Source organism: Eretmochelys imbricata, chromosome 15 (genome assembly GCF_965152235.1).
Source record: "Eretmochelys imbricata isolate rEreImb1 chromosome 15, rEreImb1.hap1, whole genome shotgun sequence".
In the NCBI taxonomy this organism is placed as follows: domain Eukaryota; kingdom Metazoa; phylum Chordata; order Testudines; family Cheloniidae; genus Eretmochelys; species Eretmochelys imbricata.
Window position 1 is genome coordinate 14,836,996 of NC_135586.1, and position 17,044 is coordinate 14,854,039.

Sequence of the window (17,044 nt, forward strand, 5' to 3'; positions counted from 1 at the left end):
TGAACTAAGTAAGTTTGAAACTTAGCTACTTCTCACATGGCACAAGTGAGGACTAGGCATTTCCTAGCACTTAGAACAGGAAGCTGGAAGTTAGGACCCTGATGGGTGCTCTCTACGAGGAGAGGCTGAGGAAACTGTGGTTATTTAGTCTGCAGAAGAGAAGAGTGAGGGGGGATTTGATAGCAGCCTTCTACTACCTGAAGGGGGCTTCCAAAGAGGATGGAGCTCGGCTGTTCTCAGTGGTGGCAGATGACAGAACAGGGAGCAATGGTCTCAAGTTGCAGTGGGGGAGGTCTAGATTGGATATTAGGAAACACTGTTTCACTAGGAGGGTGGTGAAGCACTGGAATGGGTTACCTAGGGAGGTGGTGGAATCTCCATCCTTAGAGGTTTTTAAGGCCCGACTTGATAAAGCCCTGGCTGGGATGATTTACTTGGGGACTGGCCCTGCTTTGAGCTGGGGGTTGGACTAGATACCTCCTGAGGTCCCTTCCAACCCTGATCTTCCCTGATTCTCTGAGCTCTAACACTGGAACCTTGAGCAAGCCAGCTAACCTCAGCATTTCAATTTCCTCACTGAGGATAATAGTTACTTACTAAAGTCAGGATTTGAAATCATACTTCACGGTCAAGATTCACAGACATATTATTTTCATAAGTTAGACTGGCACTGAGGATCTCCTCCAGGGTTAGCATCCCCAAGCAAAAGACCAACCGCAGAAAGCAAATTCATTTTGCAATACTCTAAAGTTTTTTTAGTTTCATGTAGTATAGTTGCGGAAAGTAGGGGTGACAGAGCATCTATCTCCTTTGCCCTGCAGAGGGCACTAGATGTCACTGCCTGGCTGGTTTTGAAGGCATCATTTGATGGCAAAACAGCCCTACTGGGAGGGAGCAGAAGCAGAGCAGCGGTTCTCCACGGATATTGATGCATGGTTTATGAAGCCATCCTTTTGGCACCAGGGACAGGCTCTATCTGTCTGCTGTAATTTCCATGCACAAATGGACAACACCCGTTCCCCCTGAGGCACTGTCGTCTTGTAGAGGCCCAGCTGGTCAGGGACTTCATAGGCACCGTAGACCTTTCACGCCTGCTTCAGTTCACACAACCATCAGACCCTCTCCGCCCCGTCCATTACATGCCTGGAGTCCCACTTTTATTTCCACTAAACATGCTTAAAGCAGCAGCTGTGGAAGCCTTTTTGTGCAGGTTAATGAAATGGATCCCACGTCACTTCCCACCTTTGCCCTTGTCGCCATGGCTGTGGCCCACTCAGCTGCCCGCGTTGCATGTTTTCTTCTGGGAGGATAGAGCTGTGTGAGCAGCAGAGCATGGAGTCCAGGGTTAAGCACTCGGTGTGGCCCTCTGCACTGAGCAGGAGGGATTCTCAAGCACCCTGCTCCTCTTGCAGTGTGTAAGGTACCACAGGATGATGGGGAGAGAAGGGGACATGTGCAGATCAGTGCACTGAAGTACACATTTCCTGTCAGGCTAATGTGCTTAGCTACCTGCTCTCTCATAGGCCTTACTCTGAGTTCTTAGCAGGAATATCTGCATAAGCAGTACTCCCATGAATCCTTCTGCACTCCCCAGGCATGACTTAGGCAATGCAGGCTGCCATGGGTGTTCTTTAGAGTCTGATAAGAACCAGCTGGGCATAGTTAAGGGTCCGGGGGGAGCCTGCAAGTGCCCACCAAACAGCTGTGCTCCCTGCCTGATCAAACCCTGCCGACTCTGTTAGTTTCCTCTCTTTGATGGGCCCTGTGAGTACATAATGTGAGCTGCCTGTTTGGGAAGACAGGACTATCTGGGGAGAGGGTTAGATTGGCTGCTGTTGGGGGTGAATGCCTCTCCAAGTTCTTAGCACTTGCTCAAAGCTCCATAGGCCAAGGAGCTGGGGGGGGTCATGGCCTGACCACTTTTAAGCAGCAATCCCATACTAATGTGTACGGCTGCTGCCTGAGCAGTCTGGCGCATACAGCCGGAGGGGCAGCCAGGCCAAATTTCAGAGTGTGGTGATGTGATCTGGCGCATGAGATCACATTACCAAGCAAAGTTGGCCTGGCCACTCCTCTATGCAGAGAAGTGGCTGGGCCAAATGGTGCTGTGACCTACTACCCAGGATTCTCTTTCTGTATGGCAGAGTGCAGGGGAGCCTGGTGAGAACTCATCTCTTGGTAGCACCAGCTCATGTCCTGTGTGGGTAGGAGAGAGGGAGGTTCCCAGGCCAAGGAAGACCCAGGACCCCTGGGGGGAGCAGGGAATGAGTAAGGACAGGAATGGGGTGCCTGCTGTCTGGGGAGAAAGGGACTGGAGTTTGCTTCCCCCTCCCCTGAACTACCTGAATTGGCACTACTGGTTCAGAATCAGGATCTGACCATCCCCGGAGTTCAGATCAGCCCACAGTACACAGAGGGCTCAGCCAGAACCTTTGGATCCCGATTTGTTTTCTTACAAATTTTCCACCATTCAGGGCTTTTGGCTCAGATCCGCATTGAATCATCTCTGTGCTGAGCGAGGAGCAATGGCCCCTGTATCACACCTCTTCCCAGCTGCGCAAAGCACTCCTTGCGTATTCCACCAGAGCATCATGAAAAACACTCCAGCTCTTTGCAGGCAGCGATCAACATTTGTGTGAACAGCCCTCAGCGCTGAGACATATTGTCCACTCACCAAACAGCTGGTACCAGTCAAATTACTAAGCCAGCCCAGAACTGTGGGAGGTAAATGAGCATTCAAAGCCTCTGGCCTAGTTAATTCACAGCCTAACCCTGGCACTGGTTATTCATACCAAAGAAATGCTTTCGACTTCCTTTGAGGATAAACAGAATGCGTGAATCAGACAGGAGGGAAAGATATTCTCATGTACAAGTTCTCTCTCTAAGCTATATTACCTTTGACAAGTGATTGATAGAAACCATCCTGCTGGATTTCTACGTCCCCTTTTTCAAAGCAGAAATTACTCACTTGGTTTTAGGTAGTTGTTACAAGACAGGATGACCCGCACAGCCTGCTTTGTACCCTCTCTTTTAGCCAGCCTGTGATAGTGGAGGGGAACAATCAATGTACACTACAAGGTGTGGGTGTGTAAAGCGGGTGTGCTAACATCATCCTGGGTGTCATTCGGGGGTGAGGGGGTCAGTGGCATTTAGCCCAGTGGGGTTTTGCCAAGGAGAAGCATTTAGGAAAAATGAACGGATCTTAGGAGGAATTATGGCACCTTCAGGGAGCAGCTGTCAGTAGCACAAGGCAATGGTGAGAAAGCACCCTTCTTTAGCAATCGCACTGAAGGCACTAAGGAGACTCACCAGCTCAGAGGGGGAGAAAGGCAGCGACCAGTGCAAAATGGCTCCAGTAGGGCTGCAGATGCTTGGCTCCGCCCTATTTAAAGGGCCAGCCCTTGAAAGGCCTGCTGGGAAAAGGGGGCAACCTGAGAGTGGGGAGAGTAAGTAGGGGACAAGCTGCCGCAAAGGGAGGGGCTCGAGGTTGCTACAGCAGAGCTTGTACATCCTGGCAGTGATGGTGCTGGGGCACAAGCACTTCCCAGCCAAACATCAACGGCTTGAGCCTTGAGTGGGAGAAGAAGGATTTTCTGTCTTGGAGGAGCTGGCTGCAGGGACCCCGGCAGACCCTGGACACAGGCTGCAGCAAGTGCAGCATGGGAGCTAGGCACGTTATGTGGGCGTCTCTTTAAGGCCTGATTCTGCGCGGGCCTAATCCCCTCCCGTTAAGCCAATGGGAGCTGAGTGCCCTTGGTGAACAGGCTGGGCCCCAAGGACAGGCTGGGCCCCAAGGAGTCTCAGGCTCCTCATACGCGTCAGACTGAGAAGCCTTGCTCCAGCCTGCTGCAGGGCTGTTTGCTTTACCAGCCTGTGGCGTTCACGGCTCTGCTCCTCAAACAGGGTCATTCGCTGAGACCGGGGCCGCCCCGGGCAGGGAACGAGCTGCCATTTGTAAATGCTAGTGAGGTGCTGGGATAAGTCCGGCTTGAGTGTCTCTAAATCCCCCCCTTAAAGGCCCTGTAGCCCTTCTCAGCCTGCCACCTGGGAGGGGTCCGTGCCGTATCTAATGCCCTCCCCCCGGGTCTAGAGCAGAGCCAAAGCATTGGGGCGCGATCATTTCGCAGCCACACAGTCCGTGTGCTGGTTGCTGAGCACTGTTACTCTCTAGGGTGCTTCCCCTCTGCTGGCTGCAGAAAGCCCTGGGGATGAGTTGGTCCTTTGGGGTGCAGTCACTGTCACAGCTCCTAGCTCCCTGGTGGGCCCAGGCTCCCCCTGCATTGCCTGGAGTGAGTTAAGTGCCTAAAGAAGGGATTCTCAGAAGCCAGCGAAGCGAGGGTATGTCTGCACGGCCATGGGAGGTGTGACTGCAGCAGGCATAGGCCTCCCCAAGCCAGCCTGCACTGACCTAGCTTGAGTCACCCCAGCAGCGCAGCACGGCCTCACCGCTCGCGTCTGGTCGGGGTCCTGGGCGGGGCTGGTCGCGGAAGGTGCTGCCAGCCCACGTGGCTAATGTTACTTGAGCTAGCTGTGACGGAGCTGGATCCAAGCGAGCTCGGGTATGTCTGCAGGGGCTGCTCTCACACACCCGTCACAGTGTCGACATATCCCAAGGGGGAGCCACCTACGCTGGGCAGTCGGACATGCTGCAGTGAGGGGCAGGGCTTAAACCCAGCTCTTCCAAGGTACTTAGGTGCCTGACTGATGGGCTAGAAGGAGGCACCTCTCTCTGCTTCCGATGAAGTGAGCTGTAGCTCACGAAAGCTTATGCTCAAATAAATTGGTTAGTCTCTAAGGTGCCACAAGTACTCCTTTTCTTTTTGCGAATACAGACTAACACGGCTGCTACTCTGAAATCTCTCTGCTTGTGTTTCTCAGCTGCGTACCCTCTCCTGGAGGGAGGCGCCTAAGCCAGGGGGATGTAGTCTCAGGGAAAATAGGAACCACATACACCCGCCCCATTATAGCCAATGCAGCTGGGATTCAAACCACTGCTCTGCCTGATTTGGAGCAGGGAGTTGAAGCCATGACCCTAAGCAGCAGGCAATTGGCTACTCTCTCAAGCTCTCCTGTTGGAGCTGGACTTTGCATAACTAGCTACAGATGTATTGAGCCAGAGGCTGCGGCAGTCCCCTGGAACATAAGAGAAGCAGGCTCAAGCCCTGCTCCAGAGCGCACAGAGTGGAGATTCACACCTGGAGCAGTGCTGACCACCCCAGCAAGAGCCCTAACCCTTACAGGCAACACCCACCCCTTTGCGCTATCTTCCCAGCCTGCTTGTGCTTGGCTGTCTTGGGGCAGTTAGGCATGCTCTGAGGGACCATCATGTACGATACGGCTTTGCAAAGCCAAGCACAATGGGGGTGCTGAGCTCGTTGGGGCTTTACATGCTATTGCAGTACCAGTGGCAGCTACGGAGCTGGACCAAATGATCGGACAGGCAGCTGCTTCTATCTCCAAGTTCTGTGATTCTGGGGAAACTGAGGCGCAGAAGGGTGAGTGCCAACATTTTCAAACTTGAAAACACACCCCAAGGCACAAAAATTCACGTAGAGCAAGGGTCTGATTTTTGCATGTGGATGTAAGGACCTACAGCTGTGCACCCATGTCTGAAAACGTTGGCCTTAGCACCCTGGCTTTCTGGAACTGCCTTGTTTGAATAATGTTACTCTTAACGAACTGAGCTCTCTTCACAGGCCCGGCTGTGTTGACACTTTCATTTTTGTCCGGGAACATGGGTGTGTTTAAATGGTCTGGAATGCTGGCTTGGCCGGGGAGGGAGCCGCAGGGCTAAAAGCCAAGCTCCAGCCTGTGTGATTGTTCAGGCAGAGGAATGTGGGGAGTATTTCATTGCCTCCTCTCCCACCAGGCTTTGTGAGCTCTCGTCTCCTTCACATGGCCCGCTTCTGAGGGAACTGCTTTTGGTTGGGGAGCAAATAGTTCCTGCTGGAGCCAGAAGCAAAAACCTGCCCTGCTCCATGGCAGCATAAATCTGCCTCTCTGTGTGACATCTCGCCCGACACGGCAACTTTGCACAAGCAGCTATGCACCCCTGTGCAAAGCTACGGTCCCGGGTGAGAGAAGCACTGATGCAGGAACCCTAAAAGGGACGGCAGCTGGGACTGGGTCGGCATTTGGGCCTCACACGATCACCAATCCCCAACAAGCTTTACATTCCTAGGCCATCTCTAGGAGGGGCCTACGCTGCCTGGAAATCAAACAAGCTTCTCCAATGCAGCTCCCTTTTGCCAAGGTCTCCTTTCACTCTGGGCCTCTCTCTGACATCCCACTCCCTCACTGTTCCCTCTGTTAGGACTCATCTCTCTTTTTCCTCCCTTCAGCAGTGCCCTTTGCCATCCATCTCCCCCACTCTGATATCCCCGTGTCTGAGCTGCATGGAGCTGGGGTGCACAAGGGCCTGACCCAGCTCTCTCCTATGTCAAAGTATAAGGGCCAGCTGTATGACAATGGCCCTGAGAACTGGGACTATCCCCCCCCCCCACCACCACCTCTGTTCAGTGCTGCTAATTCCAGCAATTGCTGCTGTCAGGGCCGATCAGGCACTGAGCCAAAGACTTGGGTGATCCTATGTCCTGTTTTGGCAGGGGCAGTCCCTTCTTTAAAGGTCAGGTGGCAAGAACAAACGGGACAAATGCACAGTTTTGCCAAAAAAGTGGGGTGTGACCCCTAGCAGGGCCTGGAGGAACATATGGAGGGGCGAGGGGGCAAGCAGCAATGCCAGCCCTGTACGGGAGGGAGGGCTTGGGAGAGCAGCTTGGGCTGGGCCAGCCCAGCACAGGTCGCAGCAGGGGGCCTCAGGCTGACCCCACAGGGGCAGGCAATGGGGGGAGAAAAAGGGGAGGGGTGGTCTGGCCAGCCCTGCAGGCAGGAAGCAGGGAGGGCCAGGGGGAGTCCGAGACAAAGCAATGGTGAAGGTTAAGCTGGGTTCAAGGGGCGTGGCTGACACATCCCTTTCTCCCATGGGCCATTTCAGGGCAACAAAGCATTGTGCTGAACTGGCCAAAGCAGGTGGGCTCCACCTACCGTTTGAGTGGCGAGTAGAGTCCGGCGAGCAGCGCGCGCTAGGCAGTCATGACAGCGAGACCCCTTGGGGCAGGTGGTTTTCTGACTGCACGTGCCTGGAATTGACGGGGCGAGCGTCTGGGCCAGCACGGAGCAGGTGGCCTCAGCGTTGGGGGAAACGCAGCACCTTGGTGAAGGCAGATAGGGAAAGGGGGACCTCACGGAGGAGCAACCGTCCCCTACCCCTCGCCCTAGGCGCCGACTCCGTGGGTGCTCCGGGGCTGGAGCACCCACGGGGAAAAATTAGTGGGTGCTCTGCACCCAGTGGCAGCCAAGCTCCCCCCCCACACCTCCCCTGAGCATGCCACCGCTTCTCCGCCTACCTCCCCACGCCTTCCGCCGCCCATCAGCTGTAGCAAGTGGCGGGAAGGAGGCAATTTATTGGACTAGACATGTCTATGCTCTGCTCTAGCAGTAGGACGCTATGGAATAAATGGAGTGGGATCGGGGCACGCTCAGGGGAGGAGGCGGGGCCGGGATTTGGGGAAAGAGTAGGAATAGGGGCAGGGAGGGGGCAGAGACTTTGCGGAATGGGGGTGGGAGGGGGTGGGGTCGAGCACCCCCCCGGCGCCAGTAGAAGTCGGCGCCTAGGCCCCTCGCAGAGGATAGTCACTGCAACAGAGCAGACCCCTTTGGCCTGGAGAAACCTGAGAGGCTGTGAAAGGCTCCCCCCCCAGGCCAAGGAGCCATGAGGAGCTGAAGCCTGCAGCTTCGTGGCAATGACTCATGGTGCCTGGCTAGGTTTGATTCAGTCGAGGCTGCAGGCTCCACTCTGAGGGCACAGGGCTGAGGCTCGATGCAGAGGTGGGGTGTATAGGTCTCACCCCTCCAATGACAGGAGTTTTAAGCTACAGCAAAGGCTGGTTAATGCTGCAGTTTCATGGCCATGGCACGGTGCTTTCCTCCACTTGTTCCCTGCTGCCATGGTGTGTCGGCCCCTCTGGCTGGCAGGGCAGCGGGGCTGTGCCCTCCAACACAAAGGGAGGCTGTTCTGTGAGACTCCCTGTTGACTTCCATTCCTCAGAGCTCACCTCTATCCTGACTCCACTTCCCCAGCTCAGCGAGTGAGACCTCCCATGTCATAGGCTGATCGAGGAGGCCACACAGCACTCGGCCCAGCTCAGCTCACCAGGGGTTACAGCCAAGGGCTGGTCCATTCGTGGTGAAGACACCTTAGCTGACAATGTGCTCTCAGAGTACACTCACGAATAGGGTGACTAGACAGCAAGTGTGAAAAATCGGGACGGGGGTAGGGGGAGTAATAGGCATCTATATAAGGCAAAGCCCCAAAAAATCAGGACTGTCCCTGTAAGATCAGGACATCTGGTCATCCTACTCCCAAAAGTCACCGGGCAGCTGCCTCCTACCGAACGCCCTGGCTAAGAGCAAGACTCCACACCCTCAGCCTGTACTTTCCTTTCCCCATTCAGCAGAAGAGCGGCAGAGGGCTTGGAGCACAGAACTACAGTACCACAATGAGGGCCCATCATCCCACGCCTACTGAAGTCAGTGGAAAGACTCACGCGGACATCAGACCATCAAAGCAGAAGTTGGACCAGCTGTGTGGAATCCTGAACACACCCCTGTGTGTTGGGACAGGTCCCAACACCCACGGGTGATGCCTGGCAAGCCTAGAGATGGGTGGGTCCCTACGGCTCTGTTTACACAGCCCATGGCAGCCAAGGACCCCTGCTCAGTGCCTGGCTGCACTCGGAAGGAGCAGGACTACAGCTCAGAGCTCTCTGGACTCTGGAAAACGGGCTGCTGACTGGGGAAACAGCTTGAGAGCCTTGACCACCCAGGCCCTCCCAGAAAGAAGAGCCTGTACGTTTCTTCCCCACCCATTTCCTGGAGGCCTAGGACTGTGCTTCTTGTGGGCTGCAGAAGCATACTAACCCCCCTGTATGGGAGCAGTGGCCCTAAACAGCAGAGTCAGAGGGCTGTGCTCCAGGCTCTGTCTCTCCCCTTTCCCCAAGGGAGCACTAGAGAGGTACAGCCTGCTGCACCATGCATGATCCCAGGATCAAAGTCATCCAGCAGAAGAGTCACATTAGGATGGGCTGGACCCCAGTATGGATGAAAAAAAAAAAAAAGACTGGATTAGAAGAGAATGCCGCTCAGAAAGAGCTGGAGGGGGTCAGGGCAGTAACTGGTTCCACACACTTTGGTCGTACGGGAGGGTAAATCCATTTTGGGATGAAGTAATACAGAGACTAAAATGTGCTTTGGAAACTGGCATCCCCTAACGACTCATTTTCTGATACTAGGAGATTTTCGAGACCTTGACAATCTGAATGGACCACATAAAAATGCCCTTTTAAGAGCAACAGCTGTTGCAAAAAGGATAATGCTACATAATGGAGCTTGATTGTCACGGATGGGTGACAAGGCAAAGCAAACAGGACAATTTGTGATAAGCCAGAGGAGTTATGTCCATCCTGTCTATATACATAAGACTGCCATCACAGCAATATTACCTAGAAAAGTTGTCACACACAGCTATATTTATAGCAAAGCATCTGTGTTGTCGGTATATAAAATGTGCACCTCTCACCCCCATCCCTTACCCTTTAAAGAGAAATTAAACTGGGGGATGGGGGGGATATTTAACAAATGTTGCATTTAAGGGTGCTTTGGGGGGGTTACATTACACACTTCAGTTATAGTAATTCAATTATAATGTACCAAACATACCCTGTATCTATCTCCACTCCCTTTGAAATCACCCTCCTCTCAGAGCACTGGAGAAATACAATGGATTATCGAAAGGCATGACTTTCACTTGGTGATCTAGGGGTTAAGTGTAATTCAAATCAAATTAAGCAAAACCTCAGGGGTGTTCAGTTTAATCCAGGCAAAACCCATGACTGGAGGCAATTTATTGGACTCGGCAGGTCTATGCTCTGCTCTAGCAGTAGGACGCTATGGAATAAATTATGTTACAGATTGAGTGGATTACTTAGGGTTTAGAAACAAGTCAAGAACTTGTGAGGAACCAGTTAAGTGACTAGTTTAGATGGTCTCTAAGAAAGTCATGGGAGTAAATTGGCGTTTTCCTAACATCCCCCGTTAACCTGAATTCACACACACCATTTTCCTAGCTCAGAACCCTCTAGGATCTGTACCATCTTCAGTCATATGATCCATCTTTATCCTAGAAAGAAAAGGGATTATAATGGCGAAGAATATTAATCCAACCACGCCCCTTAAGTTTTCTACTGTCTTTATTCAAAGTAACTCAAGAACATGTTATTGTGCAACAGCAGACCTGGCATAGCCTATGGCTGTGGAGACATGAAGCGATAAGGTTCAGAACAATTAGTACGCTATTCAGAACCTGGAAAAAGCCATGCTTGTTTCACTCCAGAATCATGTTCATTTAAAAAGACACGGGAGCAACACTACGAATTCCAAATTCCAGTTCTCTGGTACATACAGAAATGGTGACAAGCTCTTGTACTATATGGATCTCGGTGGACCTTAGAGCAACAGGAAAAGCCAGTAGAAGTATAAGCAAAAAGAAGATGAGTACTTGTGGCACCTTAGAGACTAACAAATTTTATGCTCAAATAAATTGGTTAGTCTCTAAGGTGCCACAAGTACTCCTGTTCTTTTTGGTGATACAGACTAACACGGCAGCTACTCTGAAACCTAGAAGTATAAGGAGTCTAGTGGTCAGTGCTTAAAAAATTGGATATTTGGTAGAGATTGTTTATAAGGCAGGAGGTTGGATCATAATCTTCCCTTTGGCCTGAACATCTATAGCTGGGGATTTCAAAGGAGCTAAGTGAGTTAGGAGCCCAACTCCCACTGAACATCAACAGGAGACTGGTGTCTAATGCCCTTCGGCCCCATTGAAAAAAAAATCTCTGCCTATGAATAACATCCATGAAGACTCAGTTTCTGTCATGCCAGGACACAGAGGCAGGAGGGAGGGGCAGGGGGGCGGCTTGATAGTTGGACCATATACTGAGCTCCTATGAAGGACCCATGAAGGAGTCCACGGGCAGGTTGGAAGCACGTACATACATGCTGTCTAGGTTGGTTTGTTTTGTTTTACCTGAGATTTGAACCTGAATTCACGAGAAAGGATTTGACCTACATACACAACTCCATTAGAAAAAGGAGAACATGGCCCCCCGAACTGGACACGGACAATATAGGAGGAGGATATAGGAGCCATCAACTCAAATGGACCAGAAGATACTGAAGTGAGAACATTAGTGGACAGACGAAGGGAACATTGCCATCAGGTAACCGTCTCACTGCTACATAAATAGCAAGGCAAAGCCAGGGCGCACATGGTTAAAGCACTGATCCTTGCATAATATTCCACTGCAACAGTATTATTTCTGTTACACCAAAAGACTAGTGGAGATCTGATCAGTTTATTGGACATGGAACGGATGCAGTGAAGGGAAAGCAAAGGAGTATACACAGGGCCTGTTCCAAAGCCCCCTGAAGCCTTGAGAATGACTTCAATAAACACAGGATGGGCCCTGCAGAGTCCAATCCTGTGATATTAATAAGAGTTATGGGTGCTCAGCATCACACAGAATCAAGCCAAGCCAAAAGCAGCATATCTATAAAGCCAGAGGTCGTAAAAGGCCGACTGTTCCTATGGATAATCTATGGTGCAGCTAACAATTTGTTTAATAAATGAATTCTCTCTGAATAATGGTCAGTCTTCCGGCTTCAGATTGTCTGGCCTCTTCCCAGCTGGGAGGTAAGTTATTAACTGAAAAATAAAACATGTTAAATGTAATGTGCAAAAAGATGCCTTTTGGACTTTCAGTTCTTTTGGCATGTCCTGGGGAATAACGGTGCCATGGGAGAAGCCCGGAATGGAGGGAACCACGTCAAGAAGAGGTCCAAGGAAGCATGGCGTAGAAGGGGGAAAGTCACCCCTGTGGTCCAATCTGGGAGAGTAGCCCCAGGATTCTGTATGTCATCACATAAAACCTAGGATCCAAAAATGCCCTAGACTGTTTTTCCAGACCTTAAGCCAAGGCAGTTCTCAGTGGTAGTTATGCCAAAGTCCCCAGGGCTCTGGGACACGATGATCCACCATCAGAAAAGCAGCAACTAGAATCCTCTATTAACCATGTTCCCACTTGCTTTTAAAGTCCTCAGACTCAGGGGTGGCGATTCCAAGGGCTTCAAAAAACTCAAGACCAAAGAGCACGTAGGTCTAACCTGATTCAATAAATAGAAAGTTCGAAGGTCCTAAATGGTGTGTTATTGTCAGCTGAAAAATGGGGTGCAAGCAGGAGGTGTGGCGGAGGTATCTTACTGGGAGAGAGAGCTCATCTATATTTAGAGATATTGTATCACTCACGGTAAAGAGCAACAGGTGGAGAAAAACTCCTATGCTATGTTCTGGGCTTTTCCCAAGACAGAAGTGCAGATTTTTTCAATGCCTTTATTCTGATCTTGAGGCGACTACATGACATGTAATACACCATCCTGTTTGATTCACCCAAGTATCAAGAGAAGAGCAACACAATCACCTTTAAAAGCTCGGAAGCACAGAAGAAGCCAAATGGCATCTTTTAAGACCTTGGCCAATCTTAAACGGTTCTTATTTCCTTCACACATTCCTCTCAAAAAACAGTCGAAGGACTCGGTTTTTTTTGGAAACCGTTCCACAGCTAATTATGACATCATTCCCATGTCATCCCAAAGAACCATGGCATCACTTCCTCTCTCAGATTTGGCCTCATTCCAATGTTCGTCCATCATTAACTTTGGTGCTGGGGTTCTAGCAAGTTTGTCGCGTTTTAAATTATTTTTTTTTTAAATAGGGTTATTGCAATTTTCTTCTGTTGTTAAAAATCTGCAAAATAATGGAAAACACGGAAAAAGAGTGGTCTTCCATTGTAGCTGCAGTGCTGGAGGTCGGTAGCCAGGTTTCAGCAATATAAAGTTCAAAAGAACGAAGACAGTCTTGTGCTTTGAAACAATACATAGTTATGTGGCCAAAAATATAATTTCATAGGAAGTGAGAGTTTCTAATGAAAGTGATACAAGGTAAAACGTGTAGCAAGAACTTCATTCACAGCAGGTTTACCCTTCACTTCTTCCGCCTGTTTTCTAGTGATAGCCAGGAAAAGCTGGGTCATCAGCTTCAATCTGTCGCTCTCCCCTTCCCCTTGAAAGTTCACGACCCAGGTCGACAGAGGGTTACACAAAGATGAGCGACAGCAGAGGACACACACAGTTCTCTTGCAGAGACTCCTGGATCCACGAGCCCTGGCACCAAGCAATGGAGGTAGCAGTCCAGAAGGTCCTGTAATTGGAAGCACAGCCAAGGAGCAGGACTGGGTTAATCTTCCATCTCGCAGAATGCTCCATGAGCAAGGGGAGCCCGTGAGTGGAGCTCCCAGCATTGCCAACCGCAGGTGTTCAAAAATCATGAGCCAACCCCCCCCGCCCCTCCCCAAATCAGTGGCTTAAAAAGAATAAGACTGTAAAAATAAATAAGTCTAGGGTTCTTTTTAATTTGCCTTCTGGTTTTCGAGTGCATTTCAAAGTCACATTTTCAAGCTTTTCTCTGCAAAAATGAAGGCCCGAAGCGTATTTTCCTGGATGAAAGCTGGGAGCCTCATGTGATCACATGACTCCAGGTTTTGAGGAAATCACCAGATAGCAGAAGACTCATGATTAAACTGCAAGAGCAGGCAACACTGATTCCCACACAGCGTAACCACGGGCCAGAACTGCCGCTGGGATTCAAGCTATCAAAACCCTGGGGCACGGAGCGGAATGGACAGGCTCTAGGGGACACAAGCTGCATTCAGCCCTACTTGGCTGGGGGGAACGCTGCCTCAGTTCTCTGTAGGGAAGGTCTTTGAAGAGCCCCAACCCCATGCCCTGGGCTGCTGAGAGCAGCACAGTCCTTGCATGCTACTCAGTCTATGTCGTTGTCCCTCTCTTCAAATGCCCCACTGGCTCCCCGCTGCTCTCCAGGTCCAGCTTCGCTTCTTGTCCTAGTCTCCCAGCCCCTGCACAGCACTGCCCTGCCTCCAGGGGATCCCTCCTCACTTCAAAAGCCTTCCCTCTGCCTGTGTATCCTGCCTCCTGCCAGCAGCCCATCCTTGTGCGTGGCTCGGGCACAAGCCCTGGTGGGAGGAGCTGGGGCATGCAGGGAGCACATGCCACCCCTTTGCTGGGACAGTGCGGCTGGCCATACTGCAAGGAGTCTTCCACGGCCCAAACCCAGTGGGCAGGACTGGGGCAGGCGCAGGACATGGGGGATGCATCTGATCGCTCTCCCCGAAGGTGGTTTGCGATTCTGGCTTAGGACTGGGGGCTTCCCAGCTGGACACAAAGTGGGGCAGGAGAGAAACCAAATAAGGACAGGTTTCAGAGTAACAGCCGTGTTAGTCTGTATTCGCAAAAAGAAAAGGAGTACTTGTGGCACCTTAGAGACTAACCAATTTGAGCTGTAGCTCACGAAAGCTCATGCTCAAATAAATTGGTTAGTCTCTAAGGTGCCACAAGTACTCCTTTTCTTTTTGCAAATAAGGACAAATTCCCTCCTCTGCAACACCGACAGTCCCTTGGGCTGAGCTGGCTGGGTAACAGCCCTGATCATCTCTCCTCAGCCACTTATCTGGCTCCCTCCAGCCCATCCCCCTGGCATTGGGCCCCGCTGCCCACACAGACCCACCTCTCTCTCATCAGCTGGCTGCTCCACAAGTGCAGGTGGCAGGCGGCTCCCACCTGCTTAAGGCAGAAATAGACGCAGTAACTGGAAAGGGAGAGGGAGAGAATTAGCCAGGGTGCCAACACCCCTCTGCAATGGGTTTCTGTTCCCACAGGGGCAGGGGTGGCCTGTGGTGAGAAGAGAGGTTTGCATTTGCTACCCACTTCCCTAGAGACCCAGCATGCCAGCGACAGGCCCAGTGCACACTTTCCTACCCCTAGAGGACATCCCTGAAATCCCCAGACTTTAAACCAGCTGCTTGAATAACCCAACCAGGATCAGTACTCCATGGGCATCGACTCCAAGAGGCTCTCACACAAATCCTCGACTAGCAACAACTTGATGCTGAAAGCAACCTGGTAGCAGCCTTGCCACTGAATGAGAAATCCCGAGGCAGCATGGTCACCTAAATCCTACTGCCACCTCTGAACCTCACCACATGTCCCTGCCAAAGGATCTCAAGTTCAACCCTAGATGAATCACACCTGGCCACCTCTCCCATTGCTCAAGGGAGTGTGTGATGTTGCACGCTATATAATTTTATAAAAATATGCTAATGAGTGTGAATATAATGTAACTGGAATATACTTCATACAAAAGGTCTCTCGTAAGGTATCATTACAAAGATGCATCTGATGAAGTGAGCTGTAGCTCACGAAAGCTTATGCTCAAATAAATTGGTTAGTCTCTAAGGTGCCACAAGTACGCCTTTTCTTATTACAAAGTTTATAATCTACGGAGTGTGGTCATCCTATTTGTATGTATGTATCATTCTTGTATCTGAAACTAGAAATATGAAACATAAACTCTGAGGCCCTATTGTACTTATGCAAAGTGTGGGCCATTCATGGTGGTCTGGAATCTTGATGGCTCCCATCAGCCAGGACAATTGACTGTGGATGGCTCTGTTTGCTTGCAGGCCTTCCTGTGAGTCAGGCCGGGAGGAATGAAGGCTTGGGCGTCTCACAGGACATGTGAACCATGTCACCTGCTCTGGAATCCATCTTAAACCTGGTGCTTTTAGAAGGGGGGAGCGGCGGGACCCAGAGAGACAAAAGATTCCCGCCTTGTGCTAAAGCTATATAAGGGGGTGGATCAGAACAAAGGGGGCTGCAATCATGAGAAATCCCCTAGCTACCACCTGAGTTGGAACAAGCGCTGTACCAGGGGAAAGGATTGGGCCCAGACTAGGAAGGTGTCCAGTCGGTGACAGAAGCTTATTGAAACATCTGAGGATGAGGTTTTATCTGGATTCAGTTTTCTTATTGTATTAGGCATAGGCTGGCGTGTTTTATTTTATTTTGCTTGGTAATTCACTTTGTTCGGTCTGTTACTACTTGGAACCACTTAAATCCTACTTTCTGTATTTAATAAAAATCACTTTTTACTTATTATTTAACCCAGAGTATGTATTAATATCTGGGGGGGGCAAACAGCTGTGCATCTCTCGCTATCAGTATTATAGAGGGCGAGCAATTTATGAGTTTACTCTGTATAAGCTTTATACAGCGTAAAACGGATTTATTTGGGATTTGGACCCCATTGGGAGTTGGGCATCTGAGTATTAAAGACAGGAACACTTCTTAAGCCACTTTCAATTAAGCCTGCAGCCGTTAGGGGACGTGGTTCAGACCCGGGTCTGTGTTTGTAGCCGGCAAGTGTGTCTGGCACAAACAGGCAGGGTTCTGGAGTCCCAGGCTGGCAGGGAAAGCAGGGGCAGAAGTAGTCTGGGCACATCAGTTGGTAGCTCCAAGGGGATCCAACCCGTCACAGAGTGGATCCTGGCTGCTGCCCAGACCTGGCCCGCTCCTGAGTGAAGACAACTGGATTCTATAGAGGTTCTGCCCTGGGGTTGTATCTGGCATGAGCTTCCCCAGTCAGACATTCATAATCCACAGCCTCTTATTTGGGTTCCATCTGCTTTTGTGGTTGCCTGTTTACTCATGAATCCCAGGCAGAGCCCTCCAAGGCTGCCACGCGGCTGGCGGACCCAGTAGCCAGGCACACTCCCACCTTCTGCAGCGCCTGCAACCCAGGGAGAGAGGGGTGGGTTCTACTTGCAGCCTTCCAGGGCCCGAGAAGTGCAGCCTGCCCCCTGCTGTGCCATTCAGATCCTCCAGACTCATCCACACCGCTCGCTCCTCTCCCAGCTCCAGCTGCTGCCTTTGGAGATGCAGTTTGGGGTTTGTATTTACTGCACGGCTCGTAACTCCCAAGCAAGGTTCAGAGTGGGAACGTGCCCCTTTAGGCTGG

The 17,044-nt window shown here is 51.1% G+C and overlaps 1 protein-coding gene across 1 annotated transcript in view; it reads right to left on the reverse strand.

Annotated features, from left to right (window-relative positions):
- Nucleotides 1-13,266: 13,266 nt before the first annotated feature.
- Nucleotides 13,267-17,044, reverse strand: part of LOC144275821 (uncharacterized) — a 28,797-nt gene continuing 25,019 nt past the window's right edge. The window contains exons 5-6 of the mRNA XM_077835353.1: nucleotides 14,702-14,836; nucleotides 13,267-13,375 (exon numbers count right to left, since the gene is read on the reverse strand). Of these exons, the coding sequence (XP_077691479.1) occupies nucleotides 13,267-13,375; nucleotides 14,702-14,836 (244 nt within the window). The remainder of the gene's footprint in view (nucleotides 13,376-14,701; nucleotides 14,837-17,044) is intronic.